A 19428-nucleotide genomic window follows, 5' to 3' on the forward strand; every position below is an offset into this window, starting at 1 on the left:
CGTCATTGACTATTACGGCGGACTGCATATTTTCAGAAAGAAATTATTTTCTCGAAAATCATTTAATTCATTGAAAAAATTGTTGGATCAAGAAATATTTGAGATCCAAGGCTAAAACCTCTATTTGCGGCATTTTTTCAATTATGTATAGGATGTGTCGATTATGGACAAAAAATGAAAAAGACCCTGAAAATTGCCGTTTTCGTGGGTAAATTATTAGCCGTTAATAAAAAGCTATAAAAATAGGAGTAATTTGGTTTAAACAGTATCGTAAACTGCATCGAAAGAGTTCCAGGTTTCGTCTATCATACAGGGTGAGCGAGATATTAAAAAAAAATCCCAAATTATCAAAGTTTGCTGTCACTTTGAAGTTCGCCGAGACTTAAAAGATGTTTTATACAGGTTGTATGGCATACTAAAATTACATCGATTTTGCGAACGTTCCATAGTGGTCTGCAGGAGCACTATAGAGAAACAATGGATAAGAAACCGCGAAGCGCCACCTTTTTAAAATAAAAAGCTTCTTCGCGCTAAGCGCTACGAACTTGTCCCGCCCACCGACGATTTTTCGAAAGCAATCTTGTTACTTTCGAAAATCGACGAAATCGAATTTTTCGAAAGTACCTACGCTCGCATAAAAATTTTATACCTCGGTAACGGTAAGTCCTACAGAAATGACCACCGTCGAAAAAAAAAATTTGTTGTCTGTCCGTTCTCCGTTCTCGTCTTTTGGTTTTTCCTGAATATCTTTGGAACCGTTGGAGATACAAAATTGAAATTTGTCTTCTTTTTAACCCTCCACGAGCTTATAAGAGATGGCCCTAATCGGAAGCCGGTATCCATCTTTTTTTTGCGATTTTCGACTGTTTTTTGGACCTTGCTATGAAACACGATAAGTATCCGAAATTTTAAGGAATCGACTTCATATTTGGCACATATATGTAGCTTTGTCCCGTGACGGAACCTATTGAAAATCGGGGGCGGAGAGGTCGGGAAGTATTTTAAAAAAATGAAAAATGCGCGTGCAAAAGTCTACAAAAAACATTATTTTTCAAAAAGTGTTTACTAGACCAACAAAATTCTTGAACCAGAAGAAGCTGAAGAATAAACTTTTATTCTTGACAATTTTTCACAAATTTACAGGGTGCGCCACAAATTCAAAAAAACTGAAAAATGGGTCCCCCTATTATTGAAAATTGGTTATAACTGGAAAACTATTATTCAGATCTCATTTTCTTTTATATTGTGGAATAGCCCGCATAGACAGCAAAAACTTTTGTATTTAAGGTTTTCACCTATTGTACAGGGTGTTCCCGATATTCAGTGCTAAATAAGAAATGTATTAAATGTCCTAAATTTGCATGTTCAAATTTAGCAGAGAAGTAAAAGTCCGTGTCCACATTTAAACAGTAGAAATTGGGCGCAATCAAATTTTACCAAGTATTTTTTTAAAACAATTAATTTTTTTTTTTTGGAAATTTTAGCTTCCAGAAAAATATGTTTTCCTCCGTAATCGTTCATCCGATTGGCAAAATTTTTTAACCGGCAGAAGATCCAGTGCAATAACATTTATTTCGGGCATTTTTTAGATAATTGGTTCGAATGGTGTCTTAGGCCGCATCAAGAGCTACAATTTTTATATTTGCGGTTTTCATTTATCACATACGCTGCTCGGGATATTTGAAAAAATCCATATTGAAATCGTTGTTTCGGTTGCTGTCAAGACGAGATGACGTCATTCATTATTACGGCGCACTGCATGCTTTCAGAAAAAACGTATTTTCTAGAAAACCATTTACTATTTTCAAAAAATTCTTGAACTAGGACCCGTGGAAAATCCAGGGGTATAACCTCTACTTCGAACAATGATTGAATTATATCCAGGATGTGTCGTTTATGGGCAAAAAATCTAAAATATCCTAAAAATTTCCGTTTTTGTAGGTAAATTATTGGCGATAAATGAAAAACCGTTAAATATGGGATAATTTTATTTGAACAGTATCGTAAACCGTTTCGTGAATTATACAGGGCGCGAGATATTTGAAAAAATATTTCAGCACCTAAACAGAGAACATTACAACAACGGACCGCGTCATCTAATGGAGTTGCATGAACGAATTGATTTCTTTGTTCATCATCAATCGCTCCATGCTTTTGTCATCTTTTGTTTTTTTCCTTAACGAATTAGTTACGACGTTCGGCGAGAGGTGGTGCCATAACTGCGCCATCCCCAACTAATTAGTTCTTGCGTCTAACGAGAGATGGCTCCAAAAAGAAAAACAAGGGGGCTGGCAGTCGGTTTTGCCAGATTGATGGTCCTATGGCGAGCTATCTGGTAGTTCGGCTCTAGAGAACCTCCCTCATTGTCTCGTTGGCCTCCCTCCATCTTTTCCTGCTCCCATCTTCACCAGAGGAAGTCAAATCACACCTAGTAGGATACAAAGTACACAACTTTGAATCATGCGTCCGAAGTCTAGTTTATCGGTTGACACTCCGTGACCAAGCAAAAATGTGTACCTACTAAAAGGTAAATCCCGCTAAAACCATATGTTAAGATTGAGGAACATGTACAATTTGACAGCACTTTAAAAATATAAAGCCAAGTTGCATTTGGGGTCTGGTAAACTGAATGTGTATCCTCACAGTAGAGTTTATAGGCCCTTGAGAGAAACAATTACATTGTCCAACAGAAACACTGAGGGTATCACTCTGGACATTAAAAATTATTGATGGAAAAACTACAAATTCAATAATTATACTGTATTACATCATTTGAAAATCACAATACACATAAAATCTATAAGGTTCAAAGACTGGTAGAAAATTCCTAAAATTACAAAAGATTAATCAATGTTTGCTAGTTACATAAAATATTTGGTGTTATTTATATTTAAGCGCAAACTAAGATATTTGGATCATGCTCATCTATGTCAGGCAATTCGTCGAAACTCGTCCATTCGAAAATAATATTCTTTTCCGTCAAAAAATTTAACAGGCGCTCCGCTGCCTCGTCGTTAATGTCCAACTGAACCAGTTTCAGTTTGCCAAAGGCGCGAAAGTTTAGCGACTTCACCGCCTCGGCAGGAAACATAATCGCCTCCAGATTCGGCAACCTGTCAAATATTTGGTAGTCGATCAATTCTGTTTGGTTTCCGATGGTATTTCCAAAAAAGGTTAACTTTTTCAAGCTCTGCAACTTGAGTAAAACTTTGTAATCAAAATTTTCCAAATTGCTGTTGGACAGGGATAGACACTCTAGTTCTTTTAGGTCGTCGAAAGCGCCACCATTCACATTGACCACGCTCCGATCAATAAACAAGCTCTTTAACATATTAAACCCCGCCAGGCTGCAATCAATAAGAACATTGGTTTGCCGAATGCTTGAGTCCACCAAGTTGTTTAACTTGACCAACCCCTTTAGCATGACAGTGTTTGGGCATTTAATGAAGCTTAAACTCTTAACACTGGGGCAATTATCGAAGGAAGCATCGGTAAATGGAAATTTTGATTTCCAAACACTAATTGAAGAAAGGCCTTGCAAAATCTCAAACGATTTTACACCGATCTCCACAAATTCGCAATCAATGATGCCGAGCACCTGAACTCCAGACACATTAATAAATGTATGCGAATCTAAAACTCCTAAAAAGCCATAAGGCTACAAACTATAACCACCGCTTAAAACATACCCGAGCATCTTTTTATATCCAACCACCGAAAATTATCGTATTTCTTGTCCGTATTGAATAATCTGAGGGGTATTTTATGCTGAAATTTGTAGTCCTCGCAATGTACGTGATGCGAACTGGCTCCGCAGTATGTCTTCGGCTCCGCCATTGTTTTAAAATTGCGCCTAAAAGTGATTTCGGGATTTTTTGGACCATAGATCATTTATAGGAGTCAATTTAGAAAGAGTTTAATAATGAATATCACACAGACCACAGAGTAAAGTTTTGTTAGTGTTGCGGATTGCAAAGTATTTTATCAAGGTCATAATTTTTAAATTAATTTAAAGTTATCTCTGAAAATTCTAGCTTTGGTGACATCGCAGCCATTCACCCCTACAAATTAACTTTCCTCGAGACTATCGACCAGTATCCATAAGTCTAGAGATAACTGTTATATATCTGATAATATATTATTTTCCAAATAATGGAAAAGTTGGTTCTTAATTAATGATTCAAAAATCCTGTGAATTCTATTTGGGCAAATATTCTTTACTATTTTGTCCAACTCTATTACAAACGAAAGGAAGAACTTGTCTGCTGCCGTTAATTTTGGCGCCATAACCTCCCTATTTAAAGTATAATGCAATCGTTTCTAAAATCAGGTAAATTAGGCGACAGCGGTGGTAGCAAAACATCGACTCCGGCAGCAAGCAAAAAGAAGGCAAGGAAACAACAATGGGTCGAAAAATAGTAAATAAAAGTTGGTCGTTACCCGCCAAATACTTAACTTCACAATTTCAGTCGCCCGAAATCAGTAGAAGACGTTGTCGAGCAAAACGAAGCCGTATCGGTACTCCAAGAGTGTATAACCGGGGCCGACTTGCCAAATTTGTTGTTCTACGGCCCTCCTGGCACAGGAAAAACTAGCACCATTCTTGGTAGCATGTTATGGCCCAATGAGAATCAATATGCATTAAAAGTACCATAATTTTTAGCCGCTGCTCGTCAACTTTTTGGAGATTTGTATAAAGATCGGATATTGGAACTCAACGCTTCTGACGAAAGAGGCATTCAGGTCGTTCGAGATAAAATCAAGACATTTTCCCAGCTCACCGTCGGCGGATCACGTGCGGAGTAATTGTTAACTGTTACTGTCACTTATTACGAAATTAATCCTGTTTATTTTAGTGGAAAGTTCTGTCCAGCCTTAAAAATTGTGATCCTGGATGAAGCGGACGCTATGACCCATGCAGCTCAGGCCGCTTTGAGAAGGACAATGGAAAAAGAAACGAAAACAACACGTTTTTGTCTACTTTGTAACTATGTGTCCAGGATTATTGAGCCGTTAACATCCAGATGTACAAAATTTAGGTTTAAACCATTAAAAGAAGAATTTGTTTTTGAAAGGTGAGTTTTAGAACTTTTAAAGTGCCATTTCTAGATGAACTCCTGTAAAAAAAAAACTATGGTTGGTGGAAGTACTGCAAAACTAATAGAAAATTTCTTATCAAATAGAATATATGCACACTGTTTATTGGGGTTAGGAATGAACCCTCTATTGGCGGGGCTGCAAATCATGGAGCACTGCAGGGATCAGTGCTTTCACCTTCGCTGTTCTTTGTTTATATTAATAATATTGACAAGGCAAATAAAAATCAAAAAAATAAAAATAATATTCTTGTAAATTTACTTTGATCCCAAACTTTCATTTGTAGCTCATATTGATATGACTACCAAAAAGTTATCCAAGACCATATTTCTTATAAGATGTGTAAAAAAGCATTACCAAGGATGAAGTAACGTGCATGGAGAGCTGACGTAAACGAACACTTTAATAAACCGGGATTTTTAAATATATATTGAATTGCTTAGTTTATACAGGGTATAACTAAATTAGACGTCAATATTTTAACCACATATTCTGTGACCCAAAATAAGGATAAAAGTGCATATAAACTAGGGTCCAAAACGTCTTAGTTTTTAACATACAGGGTGTTAAATTTGAAGAGGTGATGGCGATTTTTTGTAAATATTTTCGAAACACGTAAATATTTTTAAATAAAATTTGGTACAGTTACTAAACTTTTTAGGCTCAATTGAACGAACTAATACTTAGTATTGGATTGTCTTCAGGAGTGGGTAACACAGGGCGCGTGAAAAATTTTTTGTTTGTCGTATTTTCATAAGTTGGATTGCAGAATTTAGAAATATGAAGTTTTCTACGTAAATAAGGTACCCTTGTCGCTAGAACACACCGTTTTCGAGAAAAATGCTTTTGAAAATTTAATTACAAAATATTTTTTTTATTTTAATATTTACAGTCGAGGTGCAGATAATCATTAGTAAGCCTTGGAAGTTAATGACGCGTTTGATTTTTTTGTGTTACTGGGTAAATAAAAATTAAATGTCAATTGTTCGACAGCTTTCAATTATGTTCATTAATTTTTCAAAGAAACTTCCACAGGCTACTGTAATACTTTTTACAAAAACTTCCGGATTCCTCCTGCGTCGGTTATTGTTGAGTTGAACTAGCTAACGTTTCGCCAATTATCCTGTTGACTAATTGAAGTTTTAGTTAAGTTCTGAAGAAGCCAACAGGATGATTCGCGAAACGTTAGCTAGTTCGACTCAACAAAAACCGACGCAGGAGTAATGAAGAAAGTAAAAACTTTCTTCATTGTTGGTAAAAAATAGTTTTTACTTGGATTGTTCTTATTAACGAAAGACGAATCAAACTATCAACCGTAAAGCTAATTATTCTAATAAAAATTATAAACTTTACATTTTAAAGAAGGTGCTCAAAAAGGTTGCCTTTCTCGCGAAGGCAAAATCGGGCTCTATGTGAGGCATGTGAAACTTCGAAATGGTTTTGTCGAATTTGATTTGCTGCCAAGCGTATCCTTTCGCGCAATACCTCCTCGCTGTCAATTTCTGTTGCATATACTATACTTTTTTTTTTTCAAAGAAACTTCCACAGGCTACTGTAATGCTTTTTACAAAACTTCTTCTGGATTCCTCCTGTGTCGGTTTTTGCTTAGTCGAAATTGCTGACGTTTTGCCAATCATCCTGTTCGTTTCTTCAGAGCTTGACTGAAACTATACTAGTATACTATATACTATATACTACAATACCCCAGATCCGCTCATTCAGCCAGTTTCTAACATTAACACCGTAATAAGCTGGTGCTCCGTCTTGCTGAAAATGAAGCTTTTTGGAACATTCAATGGAAAATCGTCTAAAATATTGTCAATATGAGTTTCTATAAAGTTAAGTCATTTGCATTAAGCCTTGATGGAATTTCAATCAGACCGAAAAGTGTGCTGTTTAATATCCCTGTTTAACAACCCGAGGATTTGCCTGTGATTGTGAATATTAAAAACACCATCTCTTGTAAATGTAACTTCGTCGCTCCGCATAATAAAAGGAACGCGTTCCTCGTGGTTTCTTAGGTACTTAGCCATTCTTGGCAAAAAGTCCTGGAGTCGAAGGGCTTGGACACGCTGGTAATGATAGGGATGAAAACCTTGCATTCTTAACATTCTACACACCCGAAAAATAAATTGTTGCAGGACTAACAATCATAATAAGAAATTTTTGAAAACATTTTAAAAAAATACCTTTAAGGCTAATTTCCACCTAATCACCACCGAGAAAGGTAGTGCGTCGCGTCTGTCCGCGGCGTTTTAAAAACACATTAATATAATTACACGCAAAACGTTAAAAAGTTGTGTAAACGGTGTCATTTAATTCATTAATCCGCCTTCCCTGCGATGCTTATTTGGAAATTAGCCTTAATGCTGACGCATTAAGAGTGACTGATTTTTGGAAAAATAAGTTAGTTTATTTTTACTAATCATACAAAAACATCTCCCCGTGAACGAAATACCCCCTACCCATAAACGAAATCCTGGATCCGCCCCTGAATTAATGTAACAATAGCAGTGGTAAAATTATATCTTCAATTAAATTAAGAAGACTCACTTCCAAATAATAGTCTCCCTGCGGTCTCCCCTGTCCACGATTATGTTCAAATGATCCACGCTCAACTAAATGCCTATGTGTATTAATAAAAACTCTCTCTCTTGTACCGCCTCCCCAGCTCTGCCATTGCAAAAGCCGTATAGAAAATGAGAAAATGAATATCTGCTAATTCTCTATTTGAAAACAACTCTAGGTGTAGCATAAACTATTTTGATGTAAAATTCTTTAATAAGGTACCCAATAATATTAAATAGAATTAACCACTTTCAAATTAAGAATCTTTCTGTACCGTGAAAAATTTATTGAACAGTAAGGTAAAGTATATTGATTTTTAATATTGCAGGATACTGTAGTACTATTTATTAATCTATTTTTATTACTAAAAAATCTTGCGTTAATCGGCCTTTACTGTTTGTTTGAACTCTAAATTGTTGTAAGCAATAAGAGACATCCTCTTAGGTAAATTTGTAAAGATATCTTGCAAACAATGCTTGTACGTATTAGAGTGTTCAGTATTTTGTTCAATTTTATTACTATTTACACATCTTCTGGATTCCTTCTTCGTGGGTTGTTTATAAATCAAAATTGCAGACGTTTCGCCAATCATACTTTTGACTTCTTCAGAGCTAAACATTAAACTGGCTCGCAGTCTACTGTGTATCTGCTTATATATTGTTTGAGGGAGGCGAAGCTAAAAGAGGGGCATGAACATTGTCTCGGATGACTGATTCCCATTTTCTGTGGTAGAATTTATTGAGTTTATTTGTCGTAGTCTTAAGACTTTTTTATGTTTTTTGAGTCTCTCTAATGTTTTCTTTGCCGCATATGCATGGAATGCTGTAAACTCGCAACGGAATTTTCTCTTTGATAGATCGAAGATGTTGAAATATTTTTTGACAACAGGTAAATTTGGTTTTGACGTTGTATTTCTTAAGAACTTTCGATATGTGGTCAGTGTGTGGTTGGTTTCGAACTCATTGTCTCTGGAAGGTTGTGATAAAGTGGATTTTGTTATAATAATTAATATCTCTAATGTGTAAATTGTTAGAACAAAGGGCAGATGTAAGGGGTTTTAATTTTTAGTTCAGTCACTCGAGTTGAGATAGTTTTACAGCTCTGTAATGGTTACAGTTGATCACCGAGGATTTTTGGGCCGGATGGTGATGTGACATTGTACTAAGGTCTGTGTGAGTAGGTTTCCTGTGAACAGAATGCCCAGTTTTAGGTCTGATTTTCTATTGATAAAAATGTCTCTGAGGGGTTCTTGACCATGACGCCAAATAACAAAAGTATCATCACAGTGGCGTTTCCATAATTTTAGTTCTAGGTGGAAGGTGTTGAGGGCTTTCTTCTCAAAGACTTCCCTAAATATATTCGCGATGACTGGTGACAATAGAGAACCCATAGCTGTCCCCAACGTTTGTTCATAAATTTGAGATGAAAAGGTTCGGTTGGAACTAATGTTGAGAGTTTCAGGAATAGGGACATTAGTAAAGAGGCATTCTAAGTCGAAACTAACCAGAATATCGTTTGGATCTAATGTATTTGTTTTTAATTGTTCACTGACATGAAAGAAATTAAGTATGAAAAGCTAGATATTTTGCTGACAATAGGTCGAACGGGTAATCCTGGTTTGTAAATCTTTTGATTGGAATCTATTGATTTTTAATACTTGTTTTTTTTCTAAATGTGTAATGTATGTATATACCTTTGATAACAATACTTAGTATCTGGAAACATCAACAAACGTTTATTTTACTTTTCCCTTATTCTCAGGTTGCGTTATATATCGCAAGAAGAAGGCGTGTTGGTAACGGACGAGGTTCTAAAATCTTTGGTCGAAGCCAGTAGCGGGGATATGCGCAGGGCTATAACCGCTTTGCAAAGTTGCGCTAATCTCATAGGGAAGGACAGCTATATTACATTGGAGAGTGTTTATGATGTAATGATGGTGGTGCCGCACCAATGGGTTGTCGACCTAATAGGCATGTGCCAACGAAATGAAGGCATCGAAAAAGTGATCGCATTCACAGACAAATTAACGTTGGAAGCTTATCCGACACAAAAGGTATGGCTTTTCAACTATATGCAATTTGGGGGCTCATTTTAGGATCGCTTGTAGATACTGGAACAGTTTAACGATATTCTGGTAAACTCGGATGAATTCGCGGATAGCCAAAAAGCGGAAATCGGGGAATATCTTTCGGTAAAGGAGATTACCTCTTTAATTACGCGCTTTAACATGCGATCATTGCAGGAAGTCAGCTTCAGGAGCATGCACAGCAAAGTTGATTTTATTCACTTGCTCGATTTGATACTGAACATCCAGAACATCATCTCCCTATCTCCAGAAGAACGGAAAGTACAGGACAACCGGCTTCGTCAAGATACAACTGTTGAAGGACTCGCTTAATTTTTTGTCAATTTTTGCATTAAGTGATTAAAAAGTGATTATCATTAAGGTTGTTATAATGTGGATATAATTCTTGTACTGAAATATATGATAGGATATTCGAATTTATTTATAATTTTGAATTTAACGATCAAATTTATATTTCTAGACGATTAAATATGGAAGATCACTTAATCCATTACTTGCAGAAATTTTCATGGACAATTTACAAAAATACCGTATATAAAAAGCTCCGAGTAAAAGTTGTCTTTGATGGTGTAATGTGTTTATTTTTTTCACTGTAACTAAAAGACAAGTACACACCTCATCAATTCTTTACATAATCGTGTAAAATTCACCATCTAGACGAAAAACGATAATTCTTTAAACTCTCTGTAATTTACTAACTAAGCAAATCACAAAACAAATTTGATTTTTCTATCATAAGCTCTCACGTAATATAAAATACATCTAAGCACCTCTACATGTACAAAATGGCTTTTAATAATTTTGTCCGCAGCCCGCTTAATATACCATTTTATGCAGAAAGTTTTGAAATAGAATTAAATTATATAAAACAAATAGCTTCGATAGATAAGATAACTAAAAAACATTTATCCGATATTAAAGACCGATAAAATACATAGGAGAACCTAGCCAGAAACTAAAGAAACGTCTCTCTAAATGTGATCACAAAAACTAAAAAAACCATGGGAAAATATTTAACAAACCATCAAACTAAATCACAAAAAAAGCAAATTTCCGAAGTCTAATGGATAAAGTGTGAATTATGTCCTAAAAATTATATCAGACAAACAATGTGAACATTCAAAGAACCAATTTTTAAATAATATTCATCAATGCTAGTTAAGATAATGATACGTTTCACAAACACTGTTAGGCCCTACTGCTAGGATCATTTGCCCATTGCCGACTTCCGTCGAGGATTTTCGTTTCTGGTAAATGACCAACACGTACAAAGAAGAAAAATAACCAATAACTACCGATACCGAAAAAATCGGCTTCCACCCGGGCCCATCCGGCGTGAACAGCAAAAAACGACGGGGCCGACGACAATTATAACTTTAAAACATGCACTGAACACTAAAAACACTAAGTCCACACAGTGGAAACTGTCGTGTTATTGTCTATAACATTTTAGATAACATACGCCGAATATACGTTTTTAACACCTTTATTTCCGTGACCTTCTACTGGCATGGTTACCATAGAATCGAGTCCCGCGCGAACCATGGAATCTCCCTGGTTGCATCGGTTGCCTGATGGCACATCCCCCTTTTTATAACAAAGCTCGGGTTCGCGGACAAATAACTTAAACATAGTCGGATAAATATGCAGGCCTTTTAACGTCACGCTTTGGCCTAGCCGGTGTCGCAGTTTTATGCACTGTAATATCTTGCGTAACTTCAGTCTTTAGGTCGCGCACTTCACTTGAATCACTCTGAGGGAGAGCACCCCCTTCCATACTTGGATTTCCGTTAGTTTCTTTTGACACACTTGGATTAGATTCGCGATATTGCTACGACGAAGATGACGCACTACTTAGATTAGTATCCAACAAATTTTGTGGCAATCCAGTTTGGGTGTGTGGTAAATAATAGGGTGCTAAGATTAGGTGCCAACGATTTCGGCGGTATTGACCAAATCAGTTTCGACTACATAAGAACGCAGTTCATCACAAATCTCGATAACTTTGCCATATTTGCGAATATCGACCACCCACACTGAGTCGCCCACTTTGAGTGTGTCCATATCTTTAGCATTGTGTCGTTTGTTATAATTCCTCTGTGATTTGTGTTTTAAAGACTTTTCTTTTTGCAAAAAATGCGATTGAGGACTTAACGGTTCATCTAATTTGCTCGGCAAGATGGGAAGTGTTGACCGCAATTTTCGATTCATAAGAAGTTCACAGGGTGAGAACCCATGTTCTAAAGGACTTGTCCTGTAAGCTAATGCTAGAAATATGTCATCATTTCTATTCTTTTTAATCAAACGCTTTTCCGTTTGAACAGCCCTCTCCACCGCCCCATTGCTTTGAGAAAAATTGGGACTACAAGTAATGTGTGTAAAATCGTATTTTTGGGAAAAATCTTTAAATTTTTTAGAAAATTTGCTACCGTTATCGGATCTTACAACTTCAGGAATACCATATCTGGAAAACAGTTCTTTCATTTTTGGAATAATAGCATCCTCAGTTAAACTACTTAGCTCAAAGAATTCAAAGAACCGGGAATAATAGTCTACAACTATCATGTACCATTTTTCGATTTTATAAAAATCGACCGCGATTTTCTGCCATGGTCTACTTACAGTTTTATCTTTATAAAATGTTTCTTTTATGTTATGTCGGTGTTCAACACAATGTGGACAATTTTTCGTGACCTTCTACTAGCATGGTTACCATAGAACCGAGTCCCGCGCGAACCATGGAATCTCCCTGATTGCATCGGTTGCCTGATGGCACAGAAACCGATATCAAACTTTTGAGGACGAATACAAGGGATTCTGTCGGGAACGAATGGAGGTTAAACCGCCGCGTGCAATGCTCCACCACAGAATCCATCAAAGCTAGTTCTTATTTTTTCCTTCTTTTTTCAGTGTGACAGCAAAATATCCATTCACATAATTTTTTGAACAATTAATTTCTTCTTACAATATATACAAAGTATATAAGATTATTTTACAAAAAATACCGCTTCGCTCCTCTTCCTCCTGCAACCACCATTCAGGCCCCAACTTGCGTTTTAACAGTCGGGTGATATGGATTCTATAGAAAAAGGACGAAGACTGACGCCTCGAACCTCAAAGTCGCTAACTTTTTTTCAAAAAATTACAAAAATGGACGGTTTTTTGGAAATGCAAAATTTGCTATCCGAATATCAACAGTCTCACTTATTAAAATACTCGGGGGAGTTAACTGAAAGCGAGCGAAAAGAGCTTTTGGAACAACTGCAGTCCATCGACATTAAAGAGGTGCTGAAGTTGTACGAAAAAGCTCAGACGAGCGCCGGCGAGAATAAAATCTGCGACAGTAAAATGCGACCGGTTAAAGTCGAAATCGAGAAAGATCTGAACGAAAGTTTACTAAACGAATATTTTTCCGTGGGGCTTGACGCGATAGCCCAGAGCCAGGTGGCGGTAATTGTACTATCGGGTGGGCAAGCTACGAGACTCGGATTGCCGTATCCGAAAGGAATGTGTCCCGTGGGCCTGCCCTCTGGTATTTAAGTCGAGCAATGGTCGTTTGTGATGTTGAATGTAGGCTTTTAGGCAAAACGTTGTTTCAAATACAAGCAGAAAGGATACGCAAGCTGATTAAACTTGCCAAACAGAAAACCGGCCAAGAGGGCCGCGTCATTTGGTGCTTGATGACAAGCGAGGCAACCGATTTGCTTACCGACAAATTTTTAAAACAAAATAAGTACTTTGGTTTACCAAAAGAAAACGTAAAGCTGTTTAAGCAACATCAGCTGCCCTGTTTTGATTTTGACGGGAAAATAATTCTGGAGGAAAAAGATTCGGTCGCTTTAGCACCTGACGGTAGGTATACCACTATGAAATAGAATAGGGACTTCATATACTTCAAACGCAACATTTTCATTAAACATATTCAGGGAACGGAGGCTTATATAAAGCCCTGAAGACATCGGGCTTGTTAAAACAGTTAAAAGAAAGCGGCATAAAATATGTTCATGTGCACGGAGTTGACAATATTCTAGTCAGAGTGGCCGACCCGATATTTATAGGCAAATGTATAAAGGACGGTATCGATTGCGGTAAAATAACCCCCGTCACACCAAATGGTGACGCGTTTTATGGTAACAAGTTTTAGGGGCCAAAGTGGTTCTCAAAACCGATCCCAAAGAACCGCTCGGCGTGATATGTCAAATTGAAGACAAGTACCAAGTCATTGAGTACAGCGAGATTCCACCGGAAACTGCCGAGTCCAAGGACGAAGACGGTCAGCTCAAATTCAGTGCCGGAAATATTTGCAGCCACTTCTTCACCTTGGATTTCCTGGAGCGGGTATGTTGAAACAAATTCAATTGACCACAAATTTTTAGGTTATAGTTATCAAAGTTTATATAATGTGTAACTGCGCTCCTATGTATTAATGCTAATTATTAATCAATCCTCAGTGGAAAACAGATAGGCGATTTCAACATAGTCCGCATTATGTCTTATTGTGTATTATGTATGACGCCCATTGATTCTTTGTGGAAGCGGGGGGTGGCCGGCTTGTTGGTATGTCAAAGTCAAAGCAAGCTGAGAACAAATTTTGGTTATGGTCTTTGTTTAAGAGCTAGTCTGCAAGGGGGACTTTTTACACATTTCTTTTTCGTTGTTTTATTTCAAGCGTGCGCACTGGATGAGAAATAACGTTTGTGGAAAAGGAAAAAAACTAAAAATGTTGAATTCAAAATAATTTTGTGGTTGGTGTTTAGTAATACAAATCGAACGCTGAGCAAAGCTTCTGCGGGTTAGTAACCTTCTTCTTCTTCGTGTGCCTCTTCTCATCTCATGACTTCAGAATAAGAATACAGACTAAATGTAGCACCTAATCACGCGATATCGCCCGTCTAGTTTTAAATTTCTGTTACAAACGAAAGTGCTAAGGGCCTGGTCAGTTCTGGCTTTTAACCTTTATATCTGTATCTAAATCTTCAGCAATCCAACGCCCAAGATTCTTGAACTTAGCTGCTTGTATAACTTCGTTATTTACTTTTATAGTCTAAGATCCCACTGTAAAAAATATGTCCTCATCGCTATACCAGATGAAATATATTTTTTTAATATTAAAATTTATTAACAAGTAATTCTCCGATTAATTGGCAGTCCTGACAAGGCTATTTTTTATTAAAAATCAATTAATTTTCTATAGTAAATAACATGTAGAATAAGCCCCCTGATAGCCAGCATTTTTCCTGTCAATGTTCATGAATTAATCAGTATTAAACACAGAATTATTCACTATCCGCTTCATCAGAAGTTGCAATATTGTAATTTAATATTGTTGTTGTCATAATTTTCCTCTTCAGTAACCTGCAGAATGTCGTCAACTTGTAAGGGTGTTGGATCCCATGAAACTCTGTTGGCTTGTAGAAGCCATCATCACTATACTACCCGCATGGTGCAGGATTTAGCTTAGCACAGCAAAAATCGGTAGCTTTAAGCCACATAGAATTTTTTGCTTTAATGATTTTCAGCAGAGAGAATCATAAAGAATCAGAGAAAGTAGTAACTTCTTGAATTGCCTCTATTTTTTTATCAATAAAAATATCGGCACTATCTTTTAACGATGCAAAATATTCTTGATAATGTTGAAATTTTGAATAAATTTTTCTAAGATGTGATTTTGCGTTTATTGTAGAAGGCTGCAGTGTAGTCGCAGGCAGTGAACGCATGGAACGCCGGTAAACTTTTATATAAATAAGGTCCTAACTGGGACACTGTCACTGAGTGCAGTTTATACAGTTGAGATCTTTTATATTTTTTGTTTCACTAGCCGAGCTTGCTAACCAAATTTCCGATTCGGGTAATTTATGAATATTGCCTAACAAAATTATTAATACATCAGTATCTGATGCTTTTACTAAAATTTTTGAAGTTGGAAGAATTTTTCTAATGTGAAACTGTGAAATGTGAAAATTCGGGTATCGGCTTCTTCATAGTCACATTTAAAATCAGTTTCTTCAGTTTTGACTACACGATTCTCCATTGCTTGATACGAGAAAAATTAAAGGTTGTAACAAATTTTTTCGTTGTTATTAATGACATTAAATGATCACTTTTCCCAATTATTACTGAAGAATTTAACCAAGGTCTCTTTGAAGGGGTAATTCTTGAGACTTCCAAGAAAGTCGGTAGGCCTAGCTTGTTCAGTCCTGGTAATTATGAATGGAACTTCAAATCCTTGTCGGTTTTGGCACTCTGTATCGTTATTGTAGGCGTAAGATAACCATCAAAAATTATGTGCACCTCTTTAGCAGTAGTGGAGCATACTTTCATAAGAACAGATTCAGCTACTTTGCTAAAAGTTTGAGGCATCGAAGATCCAATGAGATGTAAAAAATAAAAGCCACTTACAATCTCAACCTCTATTTGTTTCGATATATTTTTTTTCGACTTCAGATTTCAAATTTTTGGCCAGTGGCCACATTTGTCTGTTTTTAACATTTCACCAGTACATGAGAATAGAGCAGATGGCATTGGAGCTAATGGAAATGTGATCAGTATTCTAAATTTATTTATTTTTCAAAACTAGACAAGGCAAGACATTTTCAATATTACTTGTTTACTTTTATTTTTTTGAATTTTTGTTCCGCAGAACAGTTTCTAAAAAAATGTTCGTCATAGTTTTCGATTCTTCACTACACAAAAAACACTTTTTCATTTTCATTTTTTTATGTAAATTTTCAACGTAACTAGTAAATATTAGAAGCAGAAAAGGACGTTTATACACATAAAACAAGTATATTAACAACGAGGTCTCTCCAACATGCTCTAACCAAGTGGGAGAATATACTTATCCTTTTCTATTACACAGAGAACTAAACACTCACCTTTTTCTTTTTTGATAGAGGTTACTGCGCAGATGCTATAATGCGTCCTTCTCTGCCTTACCTTATAAAATATATAGCGCTCACTGTTGCTCCCTATTTTCAAATAAAATAATAGGAACTTTGATTCGTGACAATCATTTTTCTTGACAGGATTTTAACTGGCAATCATATATCATAGTTTTTTCGGTGAAGGAAAGTTATTAAAGTAATTTACCTTTCAATCGGGGGGCGCTTGTTCTACTGTAGATTTTTACTAAATTTATTTGGTATGAGAATAATAGGTGAGAAATAAAAATAAATTCATTAAATAATTTTTGATTAAAAATAGCCTTGACAGGATATGGACTGGGAATCAGTCTGGGACTTTGATAAATTTTATTACTAACAAAATATGTTTCATCTGGTACAGCGATGAGGCCATATTTTTTACAGTGTCCCGTCGTGTGGAAATAACCATAACATTATTGTATGCGTTCTCTACTGCAAGTTGCGAGATCTTTACTGGATATGTGTTGAAGGCAGTATTGTTGAGACATATGGTCGAGGATTGGAAAGCATTTTTATTTTTTGTTTTTTATTGTGGTCACCTTTATTCCTGAGACAATTATGTAGTATCTGTGCTAAATTACTTTGGCTTATTAAATTTAAGAAAGGTATGATGTACATGGATTAACCGGGTATTTCTCTTATTGGTAGAATTTTCACAGCCCTTAGGTGTGACGGTGACTCGGTTCTTTCTGTTTTCGACTGATTAAGGATGTTCACAATTTTTAGTAGGACTTTTAAACAGATTTTAGCTGCTATTTTTTGAAAATGAAGCTGTGAAAATGTGTGTTGTTTGATAACAACTTTCTCTTTTATAAATAATTTTTGAAACACATTTTTGTGAAATCTTTGTTTGTGTGTGAAACTAATTTGTTTATCAACCTTTGGATTATGTTAATTATTTCAATGAAATTAGAACATAAAATTTCAACTTGTTGATTCCGTATTTTTGAGTTTTTCGTGATTTAGTTTTATTGTTTTATAAAAATGTTCCTATGGTATTTTCAGTTTTATTTTATTTTATTATTTATTTATTGTTTTATAAATTTGCGGGTCGGTGTTTAATATGGGATTGAGTTCAGAGTTATTTGAGACTGTTTTTTAGTTATAATCTTATCTCGCAAAGACTGCTCGTAACCATTGTTAAAAACTATTTGTAATATTTAATCCTTTTTCAAATTTTTTTGTAAAAAGTGGTATATTAAATAGCCTGTGGATAAAACAATAAAAGGCAGCCATTTTGTGTGTGTGAGGGTCATTTGCGTTATTATGTATGTTTGAATATCACATGTATTACTATGTCGGCGTGTTAGGATTTATGAAAAAAATCTATTAATTCTGTTTAACTGATGGTGCTGTTAAACTTTCAACAAGATTAATAAAAATTTTAGAATATCATATTGCTTGCCTTTGAACCTAAATATTTTATCAAAAATTCGTTCGGACTAATCAACAAGGTTAAAGACATTACGGCAATTCTAGTTTCATTTGACGTCCAAAATCTGCTTCCTAGCATTCCAACGATTGATTACTGAGAGGCAAGTCAATCCTAAAGTCATAAAGCAAGACTTAGACAGTTTAGTAGTTTTATACACCAAAATTATTTTGAATTTAATGGTCAATATTTCTAAAGAAGGATTAATTATGGGAAAATCACTTAGTCCACTACTTGCAGAAATTTTCATGGACAACGTACGAAATATCTGACATAAGTATCCTCTGAGCAAAAGATTTCCTTGGTGGTATAGATGCGTGGATGATGTTTTTGCTTGTTTCACTGGGGCGCAAAGTCAACTGCAGTCCTTTCGAATCATATTAACTGCATACATAACCAACCGTAAAAAATTTACCATACAGACGGAACTAGATAACTCCTTAAACTAAATTACATAACAATTTACCATAAACCCTCACACACTTCACCACTTCGTTGTTAAATTTAAACCTTTTAAATCTCCACCCTATAATCTATTACTTTTTGTTGTAATTTAATTGTGTTAAATGGATTTTCATCGAGTAAAAGCCACCTCAGTTGAATTATTTATTTAAATAAATAAATAATAGGTGTCCAACGATCACGAGGACTCGCTCGGCCTGCACATCGCCAAGAAGATCGTCACTCACGTGGGTCCCGACGGCGACAAGTTCCGACCTACGTCGCCGAACGGCATCAAAATCGAAAAGTTCGTGTTCGACGCTTTCGTTTACAGCCGTCGGTTCTTGGCGTGGCGCGTCGAGCGCGGCACGGAATTTAGTCCCGTGAAAAACAGCGACGTCAGCAAGACGGATTGTTTCCCGACCGCGAGGAGGGCCCTGATGGCACTCCACAAGAAGTGGATCGAGAGCAACGGCGGCGAAGTCAAAGGCGGAGCCGTCGAGATCTCCCCTCTCCTATCGTACGGCGGCGAAGGACTCGAAGAGGTCAAAGGGAAAACCTACGGCGACCGCGATGTACTTTTGGCGGATGAGGAACGAGCCGATGACTCACCCACCGAGACTTAAAATATTTTTTTACGAACGCGATGTTTTTTTTACAAATATACTATTACACGATTTACTTTCGCCCCGGTGTGTTTTTTTTAAGTAAAGGAAGTGTGCTCCGTAAAAACTTTTTAACTTGACCTCATGACTCTAAAATTCCTCGTCCCTACGGACTAACTCAGATTCACAAACCAGGATTACCCCTTCAACCTATTGTCAGCACCATTGGTTCTCCAACATATTCTCTAGTAAAATATCTAGCTTCTATTCTAAAAA

At 36.2% G+C, this 19428-nt stretch overlaps 3 protein-coding genes across 4 annotated transcripts; 2 read left to right on the forward strand and 1 right to left on the reverse strand.

Annotated features, from left to right (window-relative positions):
- Positions 1 to 2745: 2745 nt before the first annotated feature.
- Positions 2746 to 3955, reverse strand: LOC132706307 (uncharacterized). Of its 2 annotated transcripts, XM_060677573.1 has the most exons (3): positions 3690 to 3955; positions 3414 to 3642; positions 2746 to 3347 (listed from the first exon to the last, which is right to left on the reverse strand). In XM_060677573.1, exons 1-3 carry the CDS (start codon positions 3889 to 3891, stop codon positions 2891 to 2893), a joined length of 888 nt encoding a protein of 295 aa, XP_060533556.1. In that variant the 5' UTR covers positions 3892 to 3955; the 3' UTR covers positions 2746 to 2890. The 2 variants fall into 2 exon arrangements, with proteins under 2 accessions (XP_060533556.1, XP_060533555.1); XM_060677572.1 differs by having other exon boundaries at positions 2746 to 3642; positions 3690 to 3952.
- A 231-nt stretch (positions 3956 to 4186) lies between these two features.
- LOC132706306 (replication factor C subunit 4) lies at positions 4187 to 12466 on the forward strand. The gene is made up of 7 exons (XM_060677571.1): positions 4187 to 4418; positions 4470 to 4606; positions 4664 to 4802; positions 4857 to 5075; positions 9427 to 9718; positions 9773 to 9856; positions 9908 to 12466. The coding sequence occupies exons 1-7, from the start codon at positions 4309 to 4311 to the stop codon at positions 10061 to 10063; spliced, it is 1137 nt and encodes a 378-aa protein (XP_060533554.1). The 5' UTR covers positions 4187 to 4308; the 3' UTR covers positions 10064 to 12466.
- Positions 12467 to 12858: 392 nt separating this feature from the next.
- Positions 12859 to 19223, forward strand: LOC132706207 (UDP-N-acetylhexosamine pyrophosphorylase-like protein 1). Its single transcript, XM_060677397.1, has 5 exons — positions 12859 to 13283; positions 13334 to 13603; positions 13678 to 13839; positions 13896 to 14089; positions 18736 to 19223. Exons 1-5 carry the CDS (start codon positions 12902 to 12904, stop codon positions 19171 to 19173), a joined length of 1446 nt encoding a protein of 481 aa, XP_060533380.1. The 5' UTR covers positions 12859 to 12901; the 3' UTR covers positions 19174 to 19223.
- Positions 19224 to 19428: the final 205 nt, after the last annotated feature.

The sequence above is a fragment of the Cylas formicarius genome, unplaced genomic scaffold (assembly GCF_029955315.1).
Source record: "Cylas formicarius isolate icCylForm1 unplaced genomic scaffold, icCylForm1.1 PGA_scaffold_8__14_contigs__length_24414737, whole genome shotgun sequence".
Taxonomy (NCBI): Eukaryota; Metazoa; Arthropoda; class Insecta; order Coleoptera; family Brentidae; genus Cylas; species Cylas formicarius.

Bases quoted from the DNA above. Each gene is read 5' to 3' on its own strand.
- LOC132706307 (XM_060677572.1), bottom strand. From the start codon at position 3,891: ATGATCTATGGTCCAAAAAATCCCGAAATCACTTTTAGGCGCAATTTT. The intron at 3,643-3,689 runs GTATGTTTTAAG...ATGGCTTTTTAG, and splicing joins GGATATAAAAAGATGCTCGG to GAGTTTTAGATTCGCATACA.
- LOC132706306 (XM_060677571.1), top strand. From the start codon at position 4,309: ATGCAATCGTTTCTAAAATCAGGTAAATTAGGCGACAGCGGTGGTAGC. The intron at 4,607-4,663 runs GTAGCATGTTAT...CATAATTTTTAG, and splicing joins AAAAACTAGCACCATTCTTG to CCGCTGCTCGTCAACTTTTT. The intron at 5,076-9,426 runs GTGAGTTTTAGA...CCTTATTCTCAG, and splicing joins GAAGAATTTGTTTTTGAAAG to GTTGCGTTATATATCGCAAG.
- LOC132706207 (XM_060677397.1), top strand. From the start codon at position 12,902: ATGGACGGTTTTTTGGAAATGCAAAATTTGCTATCCGAATATCAACAG. The intron at 13,284-13,333 runs GTATTTAAGTCG...GTAGGCTTTTAG, and splicing joins TCCCGTGGGCCTGCCCTCTG to GCAAAACGTTGTTTCAAATA. The intron at 14,090-18,735 runs GTATGTTGAAAC...AATAAATAATAG, and splicing joins CCTTGGATTTCCTGGAGCGG to GTGTCCAACGATCACGAGGA.